General features: G+C 63.7%; 1 protein-coding gene across 5 annotated transcripts in view; it reads left to right on the forward strand.

The window, feature by feature from the left end:
- Nucleotides 1–18,536, forward strand: part of KDM4B (lysine demethylase 4B) — a 161,986-nt gene that overhangs the window by 75,956 nt on the left and 67,494 nt on the right. For 3 of the 5 annotated variants that reach the window (XM_037824047.1, XM_037824048.1, XM_037824049.1), the window contains 2 exons: nucleotides 21–214; nucleotides 16,960–17,009. In XM_037824047.1, coding sequence (XP_037679975.1) covers nucleotides 21–214; nucleotides 16,960–17,009 — 244 coding nt within the window. Of the gene's footprint in view, nucleotides 1–20; nucleotides 215–16,959; nucleotides 17,010–18,536 lie in introns of those variants that run through there. The other 2 variants (XR_005214955.1, XM_037824050.1) reach the window with 2 other exon arrangements.

The following is an 18,536-nucleotide window of genomic DNA, read 5'->3' on the forward strand; positions in this document are numbered from 1 at the left end:
TGCCCCCGCCACCCCCGCAGGACGTGGCGCAGTGGAACATCGGGAACCTGAGGAGCATCTTGGACATGGTGGAGCGCGAGTGCGGCACCGTGATCGAGGGGGTCAACACCCCCTACCTGTACTTCGGCATGTGGAAGACGACGTTCGCCTGGCACACCGAGGACATGGACCTGTACAGCATCAACTACCTGCACTTCGGGGAGCCCAAGTCCTGGTGAGTGTCGCATGGGGAGCCCCAGGTTCGCGTCCTGCCTGAGCCCCGAGATGTGCCATCCCGTCTCCTGGCAGGTGTAGGGTGTGGGGCAGCTGGAGCTTGGCAGAGCTCGTGGGGTGGCAGGTGTTTGCCATTGAGGAGGCATTGGGAGCAGCTGATGGGTCGGTGACCCCGGGCCTTGCGGGCGGCTCCCTGGGGGCTGGTTTGGGTTTCAGGAAACCAGAAAGCCTGAGCCTGTGGTGGCCCTGCGGGTCCCCAGCTGCCTGGGTGGCCCTGCCCATGGCCTCGCGGTGGCATTTCCTGGAGAGTGGGACCACCCGGTGCCGTGCAGGAAGGGCCCCCGCCAGCCTGGCCTGATGCAGATGTCCCTGATGCCAGTGCTGCCACCCCCACAGCTCCCCACGCCCTCTCCAGTGCCACCAGGCTCTGCCACCTTCCATCCTTGATGGCCAGTCAGGGGCAGGGCCTCACGGGCCCCAGGTCCAGGCCTGAGGGGACAGGGCCACTCCCCGCCGCAAGTCCCCCGCGCCACCTGGTGTCCCTGCACCCCACCACATGGGTGGGGCGTGGCTGTGCCCTGTCCCTGGGCCCCCCGGGGCCTCTTGCTTGTCAGCTGCCATCAGGCCATCCACGTCTCCCCGGGCGGAGAGGAGCTCATGGCTGCCAGGGCAGGCTGGGTGCCAGCCCCGTGTGTGCAGATGGGGTGGGGGGCCCTCTCCCCACGGCGTGTGTGTGTCTGTGTGTGTGTCTGTGTGTGTGTGTGGAGGGGGCTGCCAGCGGGGCCAGGGCCTCTGGGTGCGGCTCCTCCAAGGGCCACGAGGTGGCGCTGCCGCCCTTCCTGCCAGCGCCCCGGCGCTGAGCAGCCCAGAGGCTCCCCCGGGTCAGAGGTGGGGGAGCAGGAGAGCAGGGCTCTGCCTGGGGTGGCCCGGCCTCAGCCAGAGGGGGCCGGGGGAAGCGCCCCCTTTCCTGCAGAGAGGAGGAAAAGGCACTGTCTGACCCCAGCACATTCTGCTGGGCGCTGGTTGACACGCCTCCCGACGAGGCCCTGCCTGAGGCCCTCACCTCACTTGGGGTGGCCTTGGGCTGATTCGGGGTGCAGTGCAGGCACGGGGCCCCCAGGGAGGCACTGGTCTCGGGGAGCCTCTCTGAGGACAACTCCCCGTCAGGAACAAGCTGGCACCGGTAAGGGGCTGCCCCGCAGGTCAGATGACAGGGCCACGGGGGTGGGGGTGGGAGTGTCCCTGCTGGTTGGGGGGGAGCGTCTGAGCAGGGGGCTAAGGGCCGAGACAAGAAGCCGGCACCTTGGTTCTCCACCTCCACTGGCACCTCTGGGGGCCCCTCTCCCTCACTCTCTCCTTCATTCTCTCACCCCTGGACGTGCTCCCCCCGCAGAACAGCCTCCAGGACTTCCGTCCGCCCTGCTGGCTGCGTTCCTTGGGGTGGGCCCAGGGCCCCCCCAGCACGTTTGGGTGCAGTGTTCAGCCTGCCACCCCCACTTCTACCCTTTTCCTGCAACCCAGTCCCAGAGGGCGCTCAGGGGAAGCAGCCAGCAGAGCCGGCTTTGAATATAGGATGGTTCCTTTGGGGAAGGAATGTTCTGGAAAGGCTCCTTGACCTTGCTCGTGGCTTTTGTTCCCGAAGGATCTACCTGCCGGGGTCTCACTCCCCAAGCCCCAGGCCAGACCAGCTCCTCTGCAGCTCCCCCAGCCCTGGGGTCCCTTCCTGCATTCTCCCCAGGGGAGCAGGAACTGCCCGGCTGCCACGTCACAGTCGCTGGGTTCTGGGGGGGACTCCCCACTGTGCCGTGGACCCCGTGAGACCAGGTGCTGGGAGCTGGGCGTGAGCACGGTGTCCCTTGGAGCCTGCACCCCGGCCCTGGGCCTCCCTCAGGAGCTGCCTCGTGGAGTGGGGAGCTGCCCAACATCTTGCCCCAGCTGAGGGGCTCAGGAAGCTTCCAGAGGCGCAGCCTGGGCTCGACTGGGACCCGCCGGAGGGTGCCCCCTGCCCCCTTCCTGGCCCCAGAGCCGGGACCTCTCAGGCAGAGCCCCCTGACCACATCCCGGTGCACACGCCCGTCCCCTGATTATACCTCTCCTCTTGGCGCGACAGCAGCTTAATTGCCACCGTTCCGGGGTATTTCGGTAGCGTTTTTTTTAAGCACCGACGTGCTCAGGTTTACAGCGTCTCAGGAAGCCTTTCTGGGTCTGTTGCTACTTTGGTAGTGTGATTTGTGTGTCAAAGTGACGTGAACAGCCTGGTGTCGATAAAAGCAGAGAAATTTGCTTCGAAAGGCCGGCATTATGTGGCGCTCTCAGGCAGCTGGGCTAAGAATATCCGAAGCGTTTGATGCTTCAAAATCTCTTTTGGGATGGGGATTTAAAATAGACCCAGCGCTCCCTGCTCACCCTGCCTGGCCTGCCTGCCGCCCGCTGGGTCGCCAAGGCCTGGGGTGGAAGCAGGGGGAGTGGGGCGAGGACAGGGCTGTTCTCGCCGACCCCTGACTCGAGGGCTCCCTGTGCACCGCAGTCCCGGGTGGGGGCAGCCCAGGGCTCAGCGCTGGAGGGCCGTCCCTCCTGGCCCCCAGACCCACTAGGGCAGGGCCTGGGGGGTCTCCGCAGCGAGAGGCTGGGATGGGGTGGTTGGGTGGCACTGACATCACCATGCCCGGCCAAGGCCCACCCCCCAAAATAGACCCCCTCTGCCCTCTGCCCCCCACTTGCCTTTGCCTCAGAACAGTCTCCCGAGCCACGGAGAGTGGGGGTCCCTGGGTGGGGAGGCGGGGAGAGGGTCTCGCTGACCCAGTTTCCGGCCTCCGGGGGCTGCTGTGAAGGGCCTGGAGCCCCCTCCCTCGGGGCTACCCAGAACCTTCTAACTGCTGGGAAGCAGGAGCCTCGGGGGGCTTGTCAGAAGGTCGGGGGGCCCCCTATACCCTTTAAGACACTGCGAGTTGAGCACAGCCTCCGTGAGCCAGGAGAACTTTCCTGTTTGATTCAGCCGCACCTAGAATTTTCTCTCTGGCATTTTCGCTCGTGGGACTCTCGGGAGGAGACTGGCCCCTTTCCTTTCGCTGCCGGGGAGACGTGACCTGCAGTGGGTGCCGCCAGCTCCTGCACTTGCCGTCTCTGGAGGGGAGGCCCTGTGCTCCCGGTGGTGGGGTGTGAGGAGGGGCCGTGCGTGCAGATGCCCGTGGTCCCCCAGGTCACCTGTCCTGTGGCTGCAGGCCGGGCTGGTGGGGGAGGCCCTGGGCCCAGGATGATGGGCCCTTTGCTCTGGGGGCAAAGCTGCCCCTTGCCCCTGGGCTGCCCGGCCCTCAGGACCTGCCTGCAGGCCCACTGAGTCAGGGGCATCAGGGTGGGCTGCGGCAGCATCCGGGCCCCTCCCAGCTCTGTCTCCTTCAGGCCCCGAGGGGTCAGGGACCAGACCCCGCAGCCCCCAGGCAGGACTCGGTCCCTGAGCCTCCGACCCCTCGCCCTGACACCGACACGAGACACGCTGGCCAGGTTGTCAGCTGGGAGAGACCCCCCCAGGAGGCGGGAGGGTGCTCGGTGCCCACCCTACTAGCTCGCTGGGGTCATCCACACGCTCCGCCTTCCCTCAACTGCCACCCGGGCCGAGACAGCAGGAACAGCAGGGCCCTGCTGCGAGCAGCCACCACAGAGTTCAAAACAGATACGCGAGGTGGCACGGCCATGGCTCGGGGTCTGCTGTACCTTGATGGGCCCGGGGCTCCTCCCCCCCCGGGGACAGCCCTGTCCTGGCCGGGGCTGCCTCAGAAGAGCCGTTCTGTGATGGGGGGTGGGGGCCCTTCCCTGCAGAAAGAAAATCCCTCTCTTGTCCCAAAGGCCCAGAGCGGCTGCCCAGGCCAGGGCGTCTGAAAGCAGCTTGCAGGCGTGTGTCCTGCCAAGGCCCGGCAGGGCCCAGCTTCTCAGCCGCTGGGTCACGTGTCCGGAATCCGTCACTGTATCACGGGGGCTTCGGGGCGATCTGCTGCTCTGTGGAGGTGCAGCTGCCCGGCTGCCCTCGCCGTGGGGCCGCTGGCGCTCGCCTGGCCAGATCCTCGGCTTCTGCTGGCATCAGGGCCAGTTGCCTCTGACTCCATTTCTGCCCAGCGCCTCCGCCAAGGACGCGTGCGTGTGTGAGGGCAGCCGGCGCGGCTTTCCTGGGCAGAAGGCACCTGGGAAGACCCGGATGCCTGGACCGCCTCGTGCGTGTGCGTGTGCGCGCGTGTGTGTTAGCGACGAAAGGGCAGGTGGTTTGGCCCCGTGAGGTGTGACTGAGGGTGACCTGCCCACATAGCTGCAGGCAGCACGGGGCGGGTTTCCATCTCCAGCTGAGTGTGCAGCCCTTGCACTCCAGCGCCGGCTTTGCCGTGCTGGCACAGCCTGGGCCTAGATGGTTTGGTGCCCCAGCCAGCAGGGCCTGAGTGCCTGGGAGCTTCGGGGAGGGCTGGCCGGGAGTCCCTGCCGCGGCCCCTCCCAGCCCCTGACAGGGCTCTGCCCTGCTCCTCAGAAGCCCCTGCTGTCCCTGCCACTGCTGGCCCGGGCTTGCCATTTGTCACAATCACTGAGGGAATCTGAAACTGCAAGCTGGCTTTGGTGTTGGAGAAATTAACTCCGGGTGCTGGAGAGACTCGTGAGTCCCAGAGGGAGCACTGAGTGTCATCAAACAGGATCGCGTTGTTGAGACCGAAGCGGGTACCAGGGGGCCCGTTCCGGAGCATTCTACGGGATGTGGCACTACCCAGTTCTGAGCCCTAGTCCCTCCCACTGGCCTGATGGGCCGTAGAGCGCGCTGGGGGGCTGGGGGCTCCCACAGGCCAGGCGAATCCTGAATTGTCCCTGAGGCTGGGGGACAGCCGGACGAGAGCCTCCCTCCTGACGTCAGGACCTGCCCCACGGGCCGGCTCCTCGCCTCCCGCACCATGCTGGGGGGCACACGCAGTCGGCATTCGTTCAGGGAACGCAAAGTGATCTCAGCACCCAGCCCTGCAGAGGACGGCCGACCTCCTGGTGTGGAAAATCTCGCTGTGTGTCACCCTCCAGGGCCAGTGAAACTTGAGTTGGAGGGTCCTTGATATTTTGGCTGGTCGATCGGCCTTGCCAGTAGCCTGGGAAGCCGCGTGTCTCCGCTGCCAATGGATCTGGGGCCTCGGCTTCCTGGTGGGCAGAGGTGGGAGCCCCGTGAGCACAGGTTGGCAAGGCTGCCCGAGGCAGGCGGCCGTGACCAGCTCCCCTTCCCGATCTTTTTAAAACAACACTTTTAGATTCACAGAGAGATCGAGACAGGAGTTCAGTTTCCCCGTAACCCACATCCAGTCAGTTTCTGTTGTGGACATCTGGCGTTACTGTGGCTCGCTCGTCCCTGTCACTGAGCCGACACCGACACGTCGTTGCTAACTGGGGTACACACTCGCGTCAGGGGTCCCCAGGTTCTCCCTTGGGTCCTGTCGCTGTCCCAGGCCCCACCCAGGGTCCCACAGCTGTTCAGGCCCCGTCTCCTGCGGCTGCTCCAGGCCAAGATTGTCCTGCTTGTTGCCGTGGTGTTTTTGAGGGGAGCGGGACAGGTGTCCTGTGGGACGCCCCATATCAGGTTTCGCTGACGCTTTTCTGGCATTAGACCGGGGTCCTGGGTTCTGGGGAGAAGACCCCGGGGAGGTGCCTTTCCCCCCACAGTGTCCCCTCAGGGCTCAGCCCTGCTGACGTGACCCCGATGGCCTGGTGAGGAGGTGTTGGGCAGGCTCCCTGGGGGCAGTTACTCTTCCCCCCTTTCTGTGTTCCACCCGTTGCAGGTGTACTTGTATTTATTTACTTCTTAAGGGGGCAGCACACCTGTAACGTGGAATCAGGCACGTTAATCACCTGTAAGCGAAGCCGTCACTGGCACCACTGACATTCGTGTGGTTTCCTGGTCACTGTCACCCTCTGCTCCCCAAACTTTTTCTTTCCCCCAAACAGGCGCTCTGTGCCCATTTGGTAATAACCCACCCCCTCCCCCAGCCCCTGTTGACCTCTAAACCTACTTTTGTCTTTATGAATTTGATTATTCTCTTTTTAAATATGAAATAATTCAAATGTCATAAAAGGAAAATTAATTAATAACACATCACCATGCCCAACACCCGAATGGGACAGACGTGAGCGCCTGGGCATGCTTTTCTCGGTGGCCCTGGTCCCTCTCCCCTCCACTCGGTGCCCGGCCGCCTTTTCTCGCGACCACTGACTCGGTGGCTTACCCGTAACGAGCTCCCGGGTCTGTGACCGGCCAGGCTGAGGTCACCGGGCCTGTGCTTGGGGTCTCCGTGGCTGACGGCCGGGTGCTGGCGGCTATATTCCCTGCCGGAGGCTCCGGGCGAGAGTCCACTTCCTGGCCCATCCAGGTGGTTGGCTGGGTTCAGTCCCTGGCGGCTGTAGGACTGCAGTCCCTTTCCTCTCCAGCCACCGGCTGGGGGCCACTCTCAGCTCCTCTCCATGGGGCCCCTGCACCTTCACCAGCGTTGGAGAGGCCCTTTCACCCCAGAATCTATGGCTTCCGGAAGGGCCTGTCCCTGTGCCGGACCCACCTGGTTAGGTCAGGCCCACCCGGGATCGCCTCCCGAACTTGTCCAAATGGAGGGGGGTGAGCACTGGGGCTGGGAATCCAGAGGCTGTCGTGGGAGTTGGCCTATTCCAGTGTGTTCCCTTCCTACAATTTTTATCACAAAATATCACATGGTAGGGAAAAGTACCTAAAATATATGCATGTGGTGTTAACCCAGTGGCTCTCTGACGACTCTGTGTCACCCCCACAAGGCCAGAAGAGATGAACCTCTGCCCCCCACCCCCGTGCCCCCCACCCCACGAGGGGCCCGTCCTCCTGATGCTAGTGGAGCCTGTCTTGTGGCTTCTCTGCAGTTTTACCCCATATACCTGCCTCCCTGGGCAACGTGGGTGAGCGGGGCTGTATTTGAACTTCATGTAAGCGGGCTCACCTGTGTCGTGTGTTTCTGTTCCTTTGTGTGAGTGTAAGACTTGGCTCGTCACGCGTGGCGACGATGGCTTTCGCCGTGTGAACGGGCCCGTCAGTGGGCGTTTGGGTGGTTACCAGTCTGGGCTGCTGTGAACGGGGTACTTTCTTTCTGCCCACTGGTTGTGTAGGAAATTCATTTTGCTTGTGAGCCCTGCTGCAGGTGATGCCAGTGGTGGCTGCAGGCAGGAAGTCGGTGGTGCTGCCAGGCCCTGTGGGCCCCCGTGGCCCTCGTTTAGAGGCGAGGCAGTGGGGACCGAGTGGCCTGACTGGCTCGGGGTCACAGAGCTTGAGGGCTGGCCGGGCTTGGCCTGAGGCTCCTCATCGTGGCTCTGTCTCCTCTCGGAGCATTGCCCGGTGGAGCCCCGAGGGTTCTGGGGGAAAGCGGCCAAGGTGGCTGCTCAGCCTGGGAGCATGTCCCGAATTTGAAGGTGGGGAGAGAACCCTTTTCCATTGAGTCCCTGAAACTATCAGCCGATGAAGTTTCACTTAGCTATAGTGAAGCTGGCTGTTCCTTGTGGGAGACGGAGGAGATGAGGCCGGGAGCTGGGACCAGGCAATCGGGGGCTCTACCACCTTCCATGCCTGGCTGCTGCGGCCGCCTGGAGATGGGGCAGGGCCTCCGGCAGGTTCGGCGGGAAGCTAGTGGAGCCCTTGGTGCTGGTCGGGTCCACCTGGCTCCCGATCCGCGTGTGTAGTCACCACAGCCATTTGCCACGTGCAGCCGCAGCATCACCGGCCTGTCCCCAGCCCGCTGGCTTGTCTGGCAGGAGCAGATGGCCCTTCATTTCAGAGCCTTTTGTTCTAAGCGGAACGGCCACGCTGGCTCCTGCCGTGTGGAGGCCACAGGGTTTTAGCTCTAAACGAGTAGCCGGGGCCCTTGCTGCCCGTGTGGCTCCCTCCGCCTGAGACGCCATTGCTGGGTGTCGTGGCCCGTCACAGGCTGTCTCACCCGGCTGGGTTTGTGTTGGGGTTCATCTGTGCCGGGGGCGCAGGGGTGCCTGTGGCCTGCTGGTGGGGACCCCCCAGCAGGGGATGAGGCCAGGCCCCACAGGGAGCCCCCACACCCGCCTGCCACTGACAGATGAGCCTCCAGGGGTTCAGTCCTGTTTCTGATTTCCACGGCCCATTTCTCGTGTGTTTGCTGGTTGCTGTCGGCAGATTTCAGCCCCCCACAAAGGTGATTCCTGCAAATTTGCGAGCACAGAGGGAGTCTTAGTTGTCGTCGCTTAAAAATTCAGACGCGCACGTGCTTCCTGCCCTTTGCGTTGGCTCGGGGGAGCAGGAGGCGGGAGACCTCGAGCCGCGGGGGGATTCGGGGCAGTGCGGAGCCGTGGGGGCGGTGGGCCCTGCCAGCCCGCGAGGGGACGAGCCTAATGGCCCTCGTTCAGGTGCTTCCCCACCGAGGCAGGGCTGTCTGCTCGCTCCGACCGCGTTGTGAGCGAGCCGAGCGGACTTAGCCCGGCCTGAGCGTGCCCTTGCCAGGCACCCGCCAGAGCTGCGTCAGGGGACGGTGTCTGCACTCAGGTCCTGTTGGCATCACTGGGGGCAGCGGAACGTCTAAGGCCAGTCCAACCTGTGCCCTCCAGAGCTGCTTCCTGATTACAGGACAAGCTGGGACCCCACCACAGCCCCAGGGCCTGCCTCAGAGGCCAGCCCTCCAGCTCCCCAGGGTCTCGGCCGTTCGCGTGCGTCCAGCGAGCTTTCACAGGCCTTGGAGAGTTAGAAGCGTGAAGATGATGATGATATTAAATGTAGGAGAAGGTCAAAAGTCCTTTTATTGGACAGAGCTGCCCCAAATCGAAGGTCTCTGGACTGCCCTCGGCCCCATGGAGGGACCCAGAGGCTGCTGGGGCAAGGCCCTGGGTGCTGCTTCCTGGGAACCCCCCACCCCGTGCACAGGCCCCGAGGGCCGTGGGTGTGGGTGACGAGTGGAGGTGGCCGGCCTTCCAGAGCTCGAGGCTGTGGAGCACATCCCAGCCCTCTCCTCCTGCACCCCTGACCCCCACCCCAGACCCTGGGCCGCCTCGCAGCCCTCCCTCCCAGGCCAGGCCGGGGTGCTCTTAATTTTGGGGTGCTATTGCACATTGGGGGGTGGCATCAGCCTGGCTCCTTCTCCCACCCCAGATGAGGGGCCCTCGCCCTTCCCCTCTGGCAGCAGCCCCAGCCCTTCAGACGCTCTCGGGCTCTCAGAAGTCTTCTTTTTAACAGAAGTAAATCAGGGCACGGGGCCCCCAGGGGTGTGCGCACTGATGAAGGAGAAGCTGGGTGCAGGGTGCCGACCCAGCCCTGGTCCCGTGGGAGGTACAGCCCCCACCTCGGGGCCCGGCCGTGCCCGGGGAGCCGTCCCGGTCCCCTGGCCTGCCCGGCACCTGCTCACCTCCCGCCTGCGAGGCCGGGCCAGTTGGCGCCTCGTGAGCCATCTTCCCCATCCCAGATTCCTGCTTTCTCTGAGCAGACGCTCCCGGGACTCCATTTATCTCGTGTGTGTGTTTCAGTGAGAATGTCATTATTTGAAATCATTGACGCCGGCGGTGTGAGACGCCAGATTCTACCTTCCATTGTCGCGTGAAACGATTCAGTCGAGATGAAACCTTGGTGACTCGGTAAGGCTCTTGCCTGGGAACACGTGGCCCTGGTTCCGGGCAGATCCTGGCTCGTGAGCACGTCTCTGTATTCGTCGCACAAAGGGCCCTGGTGCTGGGGACAAATGGGGGAGGCCACACCCCCCGGGGCCTGGGCGCCTCGGGAGCGAAAGGGGCATTTTTCCAGCAGAAATGGGGCAGTTTCAGGTGCTGTCCCTGGGCAGGGCCCCCCAGGCCAGGCTGAGCCCCTTTTCGGCCCCTGGGGCGTGTCTGGGTTCCCACAGCTGTCCCTTTGCTGCAGCCTTCGGACCCGCTCATGTGTTTTGAGGGTCAGCCCGGCTGCCCTGCTGTTTGTTTGCTGAAGCGTCTTCTGTTTGTCCCGGATTATCCTGTCCTCCTGGTGTCATCCCTGGTGCTTCCTTCCGTCGGCCGTAACGGCGCGGCCACTCCCCGGCCCTGACACGATGGCCTCGTTCTGGAATCCGCTGTCCCCACGCTCAGGGTCCTGGCCTCACGCTGGCCTCGCTGTTCTCTCGCGTTGCTGGAGGACTTGGCGACGGGGCCTTTGGAAGGGTGTCCCCTCCCCTTTCTCCTCTCGTCCCATCCCTCGGCGCCCGGGGCGTTGGGCGGCTGTGGGGCTGGTGGCCCTGCCTCGCACCGATGGGCTCGGCTTTCCTGGGCCACAGTCTGCGACTGCGTCTGCGGCAGGCATGCTGCCGGGTCCCGTTTGCCCTTCTCTGCGGTGTGGGCGTCCTGCCTCTAGACCCGGGAGAGGGGCAGGCTTTCCCCGGCTGGAGCTGGTGGGCCGCTGTGAAGGTTCTTTCCAGTGGCGAGGAAACGTGGCTTTTTCACATGTTGATGGTTTCCTTCTGCCACCATGTTGGACTTTGTTGAGTTCTGTCGTTTGCCGGTTGATTCTCTTAGTTCTCTAGAGTGGACGATGACGTTGTTTGAGGAGAAACGTTGGCTCCCCCCCTGGTGGCCGTCTCCCCGGGCCCGTCACCCTGGCTCGTGCCCTCGGCGCCTGCTGGCCAGGGCGGCGTCCAGAGCGGTGGCCCCGTTCCTCGCCTCCCTGGAGACGCCCCGTCCCCTCACTGTCACTTCCAGCAGGGCTCCCGGCAGGTGCCCTTTATCCAGTCAGGGGGTTCCCTCCCAGTCCCAGGGGGCTCGGAAGTTTTATTCAGCAGGGTTTGGAGTTTTGAATAGAGTGTGATTCGTTGAACTGTCTTTGCCACCCTGGAGCTAAGCCTTTCTTTGTCTCGTGATAGGCTTCTGCGTCTGATTCGCTAATGTTTTATCACACCCCTTTGCATCTCTGTCACACTCCGGCCTGTCCTTTTCCCTGTGCCCATGTCCTGGGTTGGGGTTTCCCACTGGTTCATTCCTTCAAAGACGGGCAGATTCATGAAGCGAGTGGGTGACGCCCGAGCTGTCCACTGTGTGTTCAGGGGAGGTCCCCGCAGCGTGAGGGTTTGGGGTGCTCACAGTCAGCCACCTGGGCCTTGGTGAGAGTGCGCCAGTGGCCTGGGCTCTCTGGGACGTCTGGGTCGTCTGAGGCGCGCACCCCGGCCAGGGCTCATGGGAACCCGATGGGCTCCTGGGGCCCCGAGTCAGGGGAGCAGCCGAGCGCAGGGGCAGCGCAGAGCCCAGCAGGGAGGGCAGGGCTGTGGTCCCCACTCCTCCTTTCCTCAGGGCCCGAACCTTAGTGTAATGGCTTTCTTGGGGTCGGTGTACTTACATATCGTGATGGTCTCGGGTGTTTCAGCAGGTGGAATTGACGTGGCTTGTCTCTCTGGTCATCAGATAGGGGAGACTGTTTGTGGCTTTGCTTTTCTGGGCCTTTCTGTTCTGCGTTTCTGAGGGGCAGAGCAGAGAAGCTGCCCTGGTTTCAGCTCAGAGACAGTTTATCAGTGGCTGGAGGCTCGCGGGGCAGTGGGGGCCGTGACCCGGGGAGTGCTGGGGGCTCGCGGGGCCTGGAGGGTCCCCGGCTCGTCCCCATTGCAGGCCCTTCCACCGTGGCGTCGGCTTCCCCGCCCTGTTTGTGTTTCCTTAATTGCAGTGTGTTAAGCAGCGAGGGGCCTGCCGGCCCGGACCTTGTGCAGACACTGTGAAATTAGCTTTCTCTCCCTCCGCCGCGACTTGGACCGAGCTGACATTTCCGCAGGTCCCCTGGTCGAGGCCGCGCTCCTGGCACTCGCTCCTTGGCAGGGAGGGAGGGCGGGAGAGGAGCTTTCCGGTCCCCAGCACCTAATTGCGAGCGGCTTGCCAGGGAAGAGAGTCCAAGCCCTGCCCTCACCGGCAGAGAGCTGCGCTGGCCCTGGGGAGATGTCGTCGTCACTAGTCACGTTTCCCAGTCCCGAGCCACGGGGGGTGCGGGTGGGGGACGGAGCGCGGCAGCCCCAGCAGGTCGTGGGGCAGCGCGAGGCTGGGTGGTTGGGGACATTAGAGGCACGGGTTTGGGGGCTTCCGCAGAAGCAGGGAGAGGGGGCCTAGGAGTGGCCACGTCACTCAGGACAGGCTGCTGTCCTCGGGAGGATGCCCGGTGGCGAGAGCGCAGCGGCTGCGGGGAGGCAAGAGGCCGCCGGGCCTGGTCACGTCACCCCGAGGACTCGTCCCTGCCCGTGGGGCTCCAGCTCATTGAGAAGCAGCCTCACCCCCACCCTGGCGGCACCACCCAGGCCCATGGCGCGGCTGTGGCAGTAGCAGCTGGAGCACTGGGGTGCCTGGAGGGTCAGCCCAGCAGATGGGGTGCAGCTACGGAGCTGGAGTCCACGGGCTCTGTCCCCCCAGCACGCACCCCCGGGTGGAGAGGCTGTCGAGGGGCTCCTTTCACAGGAGCTAGGTCGGGGGCAGCCACAGACCAGGGGGTGCTGCAGACAGTGCTGGGGTCTCGGGGCCCAGCGCCCCATGGCCTGTCATCACCAGCGATGGCTCCTGAGCAGCCTCTGCTCTCGGGGCCCCCCGTGCTCCTCTTCCTGCCACACTCATTTAATTTTTAGCCCGCGAGGCATTTGCTTATTTTTCATTGTTCTTGATAATAATTCTAAGCCATTAGAGGGGAAAATTATATTCAAAAATGCTGTTTCACACTTTATTTGTTTGATGATTTAGAGTGCTAGAAAATAGCACATTTGCTGGCTTCTATAGTCGGGTAATTATTCACATCCATCAAGCTCTTCCACGGGAATAAACAAAACACCAAGAAAATTATGCTGTCAGTAGCGTCCTCCGCGGCCGGCGGGAAGGCGCGTCTGCGGCCGGTGTCCTGGCGGAGTGGAAGTGGCTGCTTGCGCTGAGACGCATGTGCCGTGCTCTCCCTCGCCGGCTCCATCTCGGCCCCGCGCCGCAGGCCCTCACGCTTCTTTATGAACCCCACAGACTCAGCCTTGAACTGCCCGGGCAGGAAACTTCTGGAAGCCCGGCAGGGCCGTGCAGGGTGTCCGCAGGCAGCGGGAGCCTGGCCAGCTGTCCCGCCTCGCCCTCGTCGTGCGATCTGGAGCGCTGGGCCAAAGGCCACCCTCGTCCCTGTCCAGTCCTTCTGGCGTGTTCCGGCTGCCCCGTCCCCGTCGTCCTTGCCCTGACGCAGATCCAGTTTCCTAGCCCTTCTCGGTGGCGTGCCTTCTGCACCGCTGCTCCCAGCTTCCACTCCTGGCCCTGCTGGGGCCTGGTCCAGCCTTGGGTTTCTGGTTCTGCTTCTGCGGCTGCAGAAATGACGCGGGGGTTGGGGGACGGGCGTTGTTCAGAGTATCTTAAAGTGTAAAAGAAGCAGCGTTGGGGGTCAGGGGCTGGGGGACCCCTGCCCAGGCCTGGGTCCCTCCCACCCACTCCCATCCCCAGGGTGCTGCTCCCTTCTGGAATGTGGGTCTTCGGGACCTTGCACCTCGCCGCACCTCGTGGTACTGCTGGAAGCTTCTTCCCCTGAAGTCTTTTGAGCCGTCAGGCTGTGGGTCTGCTATTTGTTTCTGAAACTGTGGTGTGACCCCCACGTGCCTGCTACCCCGGCTAGACTGCGAGCCCGGAGGGTGGTCTGCACCCCCAGGGTTTTCTTGCCTCCCTGTGTGGCTCCTGCCTGACACTCGACCAAAAAGCGTTTCATTTTCTTGCCAAGCCCTTCATGCTGACAGATGACGGTCTCTCCCAAAAAGGCTGGAAAATGGTTCCAGCATCTTCCTCCCAGTCTCCCAGGGTTGAGGAGCTGTCGGCCCTGCCGCAGGGCCCGGGCAGGGACAGCGCAGGGGGACTGGTTTGTCATGACCTGCTTGAGTCTGCGCAAAGCTTTCAACAACAGAGGGAGAGCGGGGGAAACACCAGCCCTGGCTTGGGAATGAGGCTGCAGGGCCCAGGGCCTCAGCCTTGGATTCCCTCGGCGTCTGCTGGGAAGGCTGGACTCAGGCCCCGTCACTGCTTCCCCCTCGGCCGTCTGAGGTCCACAGTCTCCTCCTCCCCACGGCCCACCCAGCGTCCTGAAGTCCTTCCCAGGTGCTTCTGCGGGACCCCTCCAGATGCTACCCCCATTCCTTTGTGCCTGCTCCAGACCCTCACACCCCTCCTCCTTGCCGGGTGTGAACCGACAGCGGTGGGCAGCCAGACGCAGGCCCGGGCCTGGGGGTTGTGCTCTAGAAGAGGGACCAGCTGGTTTGCAGAGACGATAGTTCTCTAGGACTCGGGGTGAGGCGGGAAACCAGAGGACCAAGGGGACAGTGGGGGGTAATGTTTGTTCTGCGATGGAAGGTGGGAGGCGAGGCCAGGGGAGCGTTGCGGGGAGCTGAGGTGCAGGACGCAGGAGCTGGAGGCCTCCGGCGCAGCGAGTACCCGGCACAGCCAGGTCAGAGGCCCCGGAGACCACCAAGGGCCCCTTGCCACCCTGGCCGGGGTGGAAGCCGGGTGCGTGGCCGCTGTGTCCAGGAGGAGGCCGCCGGCCGTGGTGGGCAGGCTCGGCAGATTGGTTTTGCCTGTGAAGTTTGACCTTGTCGTGGGGGCCGAGCTCCTGGGGAGACAGACAAGCTGCGTCCCTGTGCCGGCGACCAGTAAAACCCACTTTGTCTGACAGCCCAGCGAAATCAGGCGCTGACGGGCAGACAGACACGCTGTCCTGCCTCGCGGTTCAGTGAGCAGGCATTTGCAGCCCAGATCACCGCGGTTTCCTCCCTTCCTCCCTTCCTCCCTTCCTTCCTTCCTTCCTTTTTGCTTTTTTTTTTTTTTCCCTTTTTCCCGGCGCCAACCCCAGGCAGGAGCTGTTGGATTTGTCAGCGGGAGAATGCCGGTGCAGAGGCTGCGTTGGCCTGCTGGCTTCGTGCCGGCCGGGGCTGTGACGAGGTTAACATGGGCCGGGCCCTTTGGGTGGAGGGGGCCCGGGGGGGCTCTGGTGGCCGTGGCCCCCGCCCCTCCTCTGCTGCAGAGCACATTTCCATGGCAGTACTTTTTCTCACTGTCAGTCAGAGCTGCCTCGGCCCCTGCAGGGAGCCTCCACCTGGAGAGGGGCCCCCTGGCACCCCGACAGCGCACATCCTGGCTTGTTCCGATCCGGGGCTGCGTGCTGGTGGAGGCAGCTGCCCAGCAGGGCCCTGGGTGGACCCTGCCCGGCATCCTGCATCTGTGGTTCCCGATAACGGAGCAGCCCCTTCCACCATAGTAAACTTTCAACATCCACCAGATCCAATTAATCTTATCTTTACAGCTCCCAATTACAGGCGGTAATTAAGTGAGCGCAGCGTTGTAGACGGTGGACGCTGCATTCCTCTCGTGGCCTCGGAGCCCCCAGCGCCTTCCCAGGAGGAAGGGACGTCTTGCTTCCCTGCTGGGGTGTGTGTGTGTGTGGGGGGGGGGCAGTAATCCCACAGAGGTGCTTTGGATCAGGATTAATTTTTGTCATCTTTACATGGACGACAAGAGGCCACTTAAAAACGAAATACCTCAGTTTGGTCCAGATGATGGAAAATTCTGACTGTGATGGGGCTGCCTGTGCTTGGGCGGCCTTGGTCAGGGGCACTGGGCCCCCACCCAGGAGCTAATTCTTGTCCTGTTAGATGACAGACTGCCTGACATTGGCCGAATCTCCTCTTCCTCCCCATTTTAATTTTATCTAGGAAAACGTAAAGCTCTCAGTTGGGATGGGCCTAACCAGCTCCAGCTCCCGGGCATCCCCTCCTCTTCTGTGTCCTTCCTCCAGCCTGGGCCGAGGGCAGGGCTGTGCTCCGCAGCCTCACGGCGGGCCCCACGCGTTCTAGGTGCGAGACGGCGGCTGTTGTGATCTAGATCAGGGTCTTCCCCTGGCACGACTGACTCGTGGACCCAGAACATTCTCTGGGGTGGGGTGTCCTGGGCACTGGGGGCTGCTGAGCGGCCTCCCCGGGCTCCCGCACTCGCTGCCAGGAGACGCTGCCCAGTGTCCCCGGGCGCAGAGCCGCCCTGGGCGAGAGGCCCTCGCCGCTTTGTTGTTGAGCAGCCGAGCCCTGGGTCTGCTTGCCTTCCCTTGCAACCGGAAGTTTCCGTTTTGCTAGAGTCCTGGGGTGGGTGTGGGTGGTGTCAGGCCGCCCGTGCCAGTGCCTCCCCGGGGCAGGGCCCATCCCACCCGGACGCGGCAGCCGTGTGGGGCTGTGCCCCTGGCGTGAGCAGGAGCCTCCGCTTGCTCGTCAGCTCCCGCCTGCTGGTTTACGTGGAGCCACTGTCATCGTTCAGACGTAGAATGTGTAAAAGCAAAACTATGAAGTAGGTGACGACTGGGTTCTTTCTCATTCCTGAAGCTTCTTTTCCAGAAGCTGGTGGGGCAGACCCTGAGGAGGGCCTCTGTTCCCGTCCAGGGCTTTGTAGTTTTATTTAATTTTTGTTTCCTTTGCTCTTTGAGCCTCACTGAGGTTCAGTGCTGCTGAACTGGGAATTCTGTAGCGTTCGCAGATGCCCCGTGAGCCTTGGGTGTGGGCCTCCCGCCCCCTCCTGCACCCCCAGCTCCCTCCTGCCCTCCTTCCCTGGGGTGCAGCTCCCCGATGGCGCCCCTCTCACTGCCCCTCAGCTTCCTCACCCCGTCCCCAATCCCTCCATGCTTCCTTGCGGGCGATTTGTGTGTGCGTGGGGGGGTGGCCACGTCTCCTTGCGGTCCTGGCATCCCTACCCTCCACAGGGTGCCCCCGGCCTCCCTCTGACCACTCCCTTCTCCCGCAGGTACGCCATCCCGCCGGAGCACGGCAAGCGCCTGGAGCGACTGGCCATCGGTAGGTGTCCGTGCCCATGGGGTGGGCGCTGCGGGTGGGGAGTCGGGTGGGGACCCAGCAGCAGCCACCCACGCCCCCGGGCCGCGCTGCCGTTTGGGCTCTGCGTTGGGGCGAGTGCCTGCCTTGCTGTCTGTGTCCTTCCCCGTGTGGGCAGGTCCGCGAGCTCTGTCCACAGAGCCTTTGCCCTGGACACTCTCATTTTCCAGCTTCACAGCGGGGTGCTGGGCTGGGGGTGGGGGGGGTCCCCTCCCGACTTGTGGCACTGCATCGTGCCCTTTCTGGTCCGTAGACATCTCTTCTCAGTCTAGAAAACAAGATGGTCCTTCCCTGGGCTGAGCACCTGGGGAGGGACCTGCCAGGCCGGTGGCTCTTTGTTCTGCTGGGAACGGCCCCCTCGGCGTTCCCTTGCCAAGTCTCTGCTGGGCAGGACCCTCCAGCCCCAGGCCGAGCCCAGGGGAGCCGCCAGCCCCCCGCCACATCGAGGGGACCCATGAGAGGGCCCAGACCGCTGGGGTGTGGCAGGGCTTCTGGTTGCAGAGACCCCACAACTCAGGAGCACGCTGGGATCCCTGGGGGTAGCACCGAGACCCCCGACCGCTTCCACCCAGAGGGCCCCAGGGGGCGGAGAGTGGGGTCACCACACGGGCTCCCCGTTCCGGCACCCCTCTCTCTGCTCCAAGGGACTTGACCAAGTTTTGTGCCGTCGGATGGCTCGGGGGTGGCTGGAGCCGTTTCCCCCCTTCCCTGTCAGCTCCTGAGTCCCCAGCCGAGAAAGTGCCTCTCCCGCTCCCTCGTGGAGGCGGGCACCGTGCAGGCCCCGTGGGGGCGAGGGGAGGGGAGGGACAGCGGGGAGCACGGGGGCAGGCTCTGCTGCTCCAGGTGCCCCCGACCACCCCGCCGTCCTGTTGGCAGCGGCGGGGAATAGGGGTGAGTCTGGGGAGGGCAGCCCCCCCGGCCACGGGCTCCCCCAGGGGCACCCTCAGGGTGGGTGCAGACTGCCCCTGGCCCCTACCCCCCCCACCTACGGGGGGCTCACCACGCCTGCTTCCTGCCGTCCCGTCGGCTTGCTAGCTTTGGCTGTGGGAGCTCCTGTTCCCTCGGGAAAAGCTGGGTCTCCCGTCCCGGGGGCTGTGCTCCGAGAGTCGCCGTCCACTCAGCAAACGTTTGCTAAATGCGAGCGCTGCAGCCTCCACCAGGACGAGGGGCAGCCCACGGCGGAGAGCGGCGGTGGGGCGCTGCGGGCCCCTGTCCCGGGTCTGGGCGCGCACTTGGACGTCGTTGCCGTTGAGCGGTTTTGCTGGAAAGCTGGGCCCTGCTCTGCGGAAAGGGCCGAGCCCTGCTGCCAGGGAACGTCCTTCTCGCCGTGGAAATTCTGCAGGTACAGACAGGCGGAGAGCAAACTCCATTCCACTTATTTATAAATGAGGCTCTAGAATAAAGCCACGGTTTCCACTGGTTAAAAAAACACAATTCTCCCACTGTATCAGTTTCCTGTTGCCACTCTAAATCCATTATCACAAACTTAGT

Source organism: Choloepus didactylus (assembly GCF_015220235.1).
Source record: "Choloepus didactylus isolate mChoDid1 chromosome 25 unlocalized genomic scaffold, mChoDid1.pri SUPER_25_unloc1, whole genome shotgun sequence".
Taxonomy (NCBI): Eukaryota; Metazoa; Chordata; class Mammalia; order Pilosa; family Megalonychidae; genus Choloepus; species Choloepus didactylus.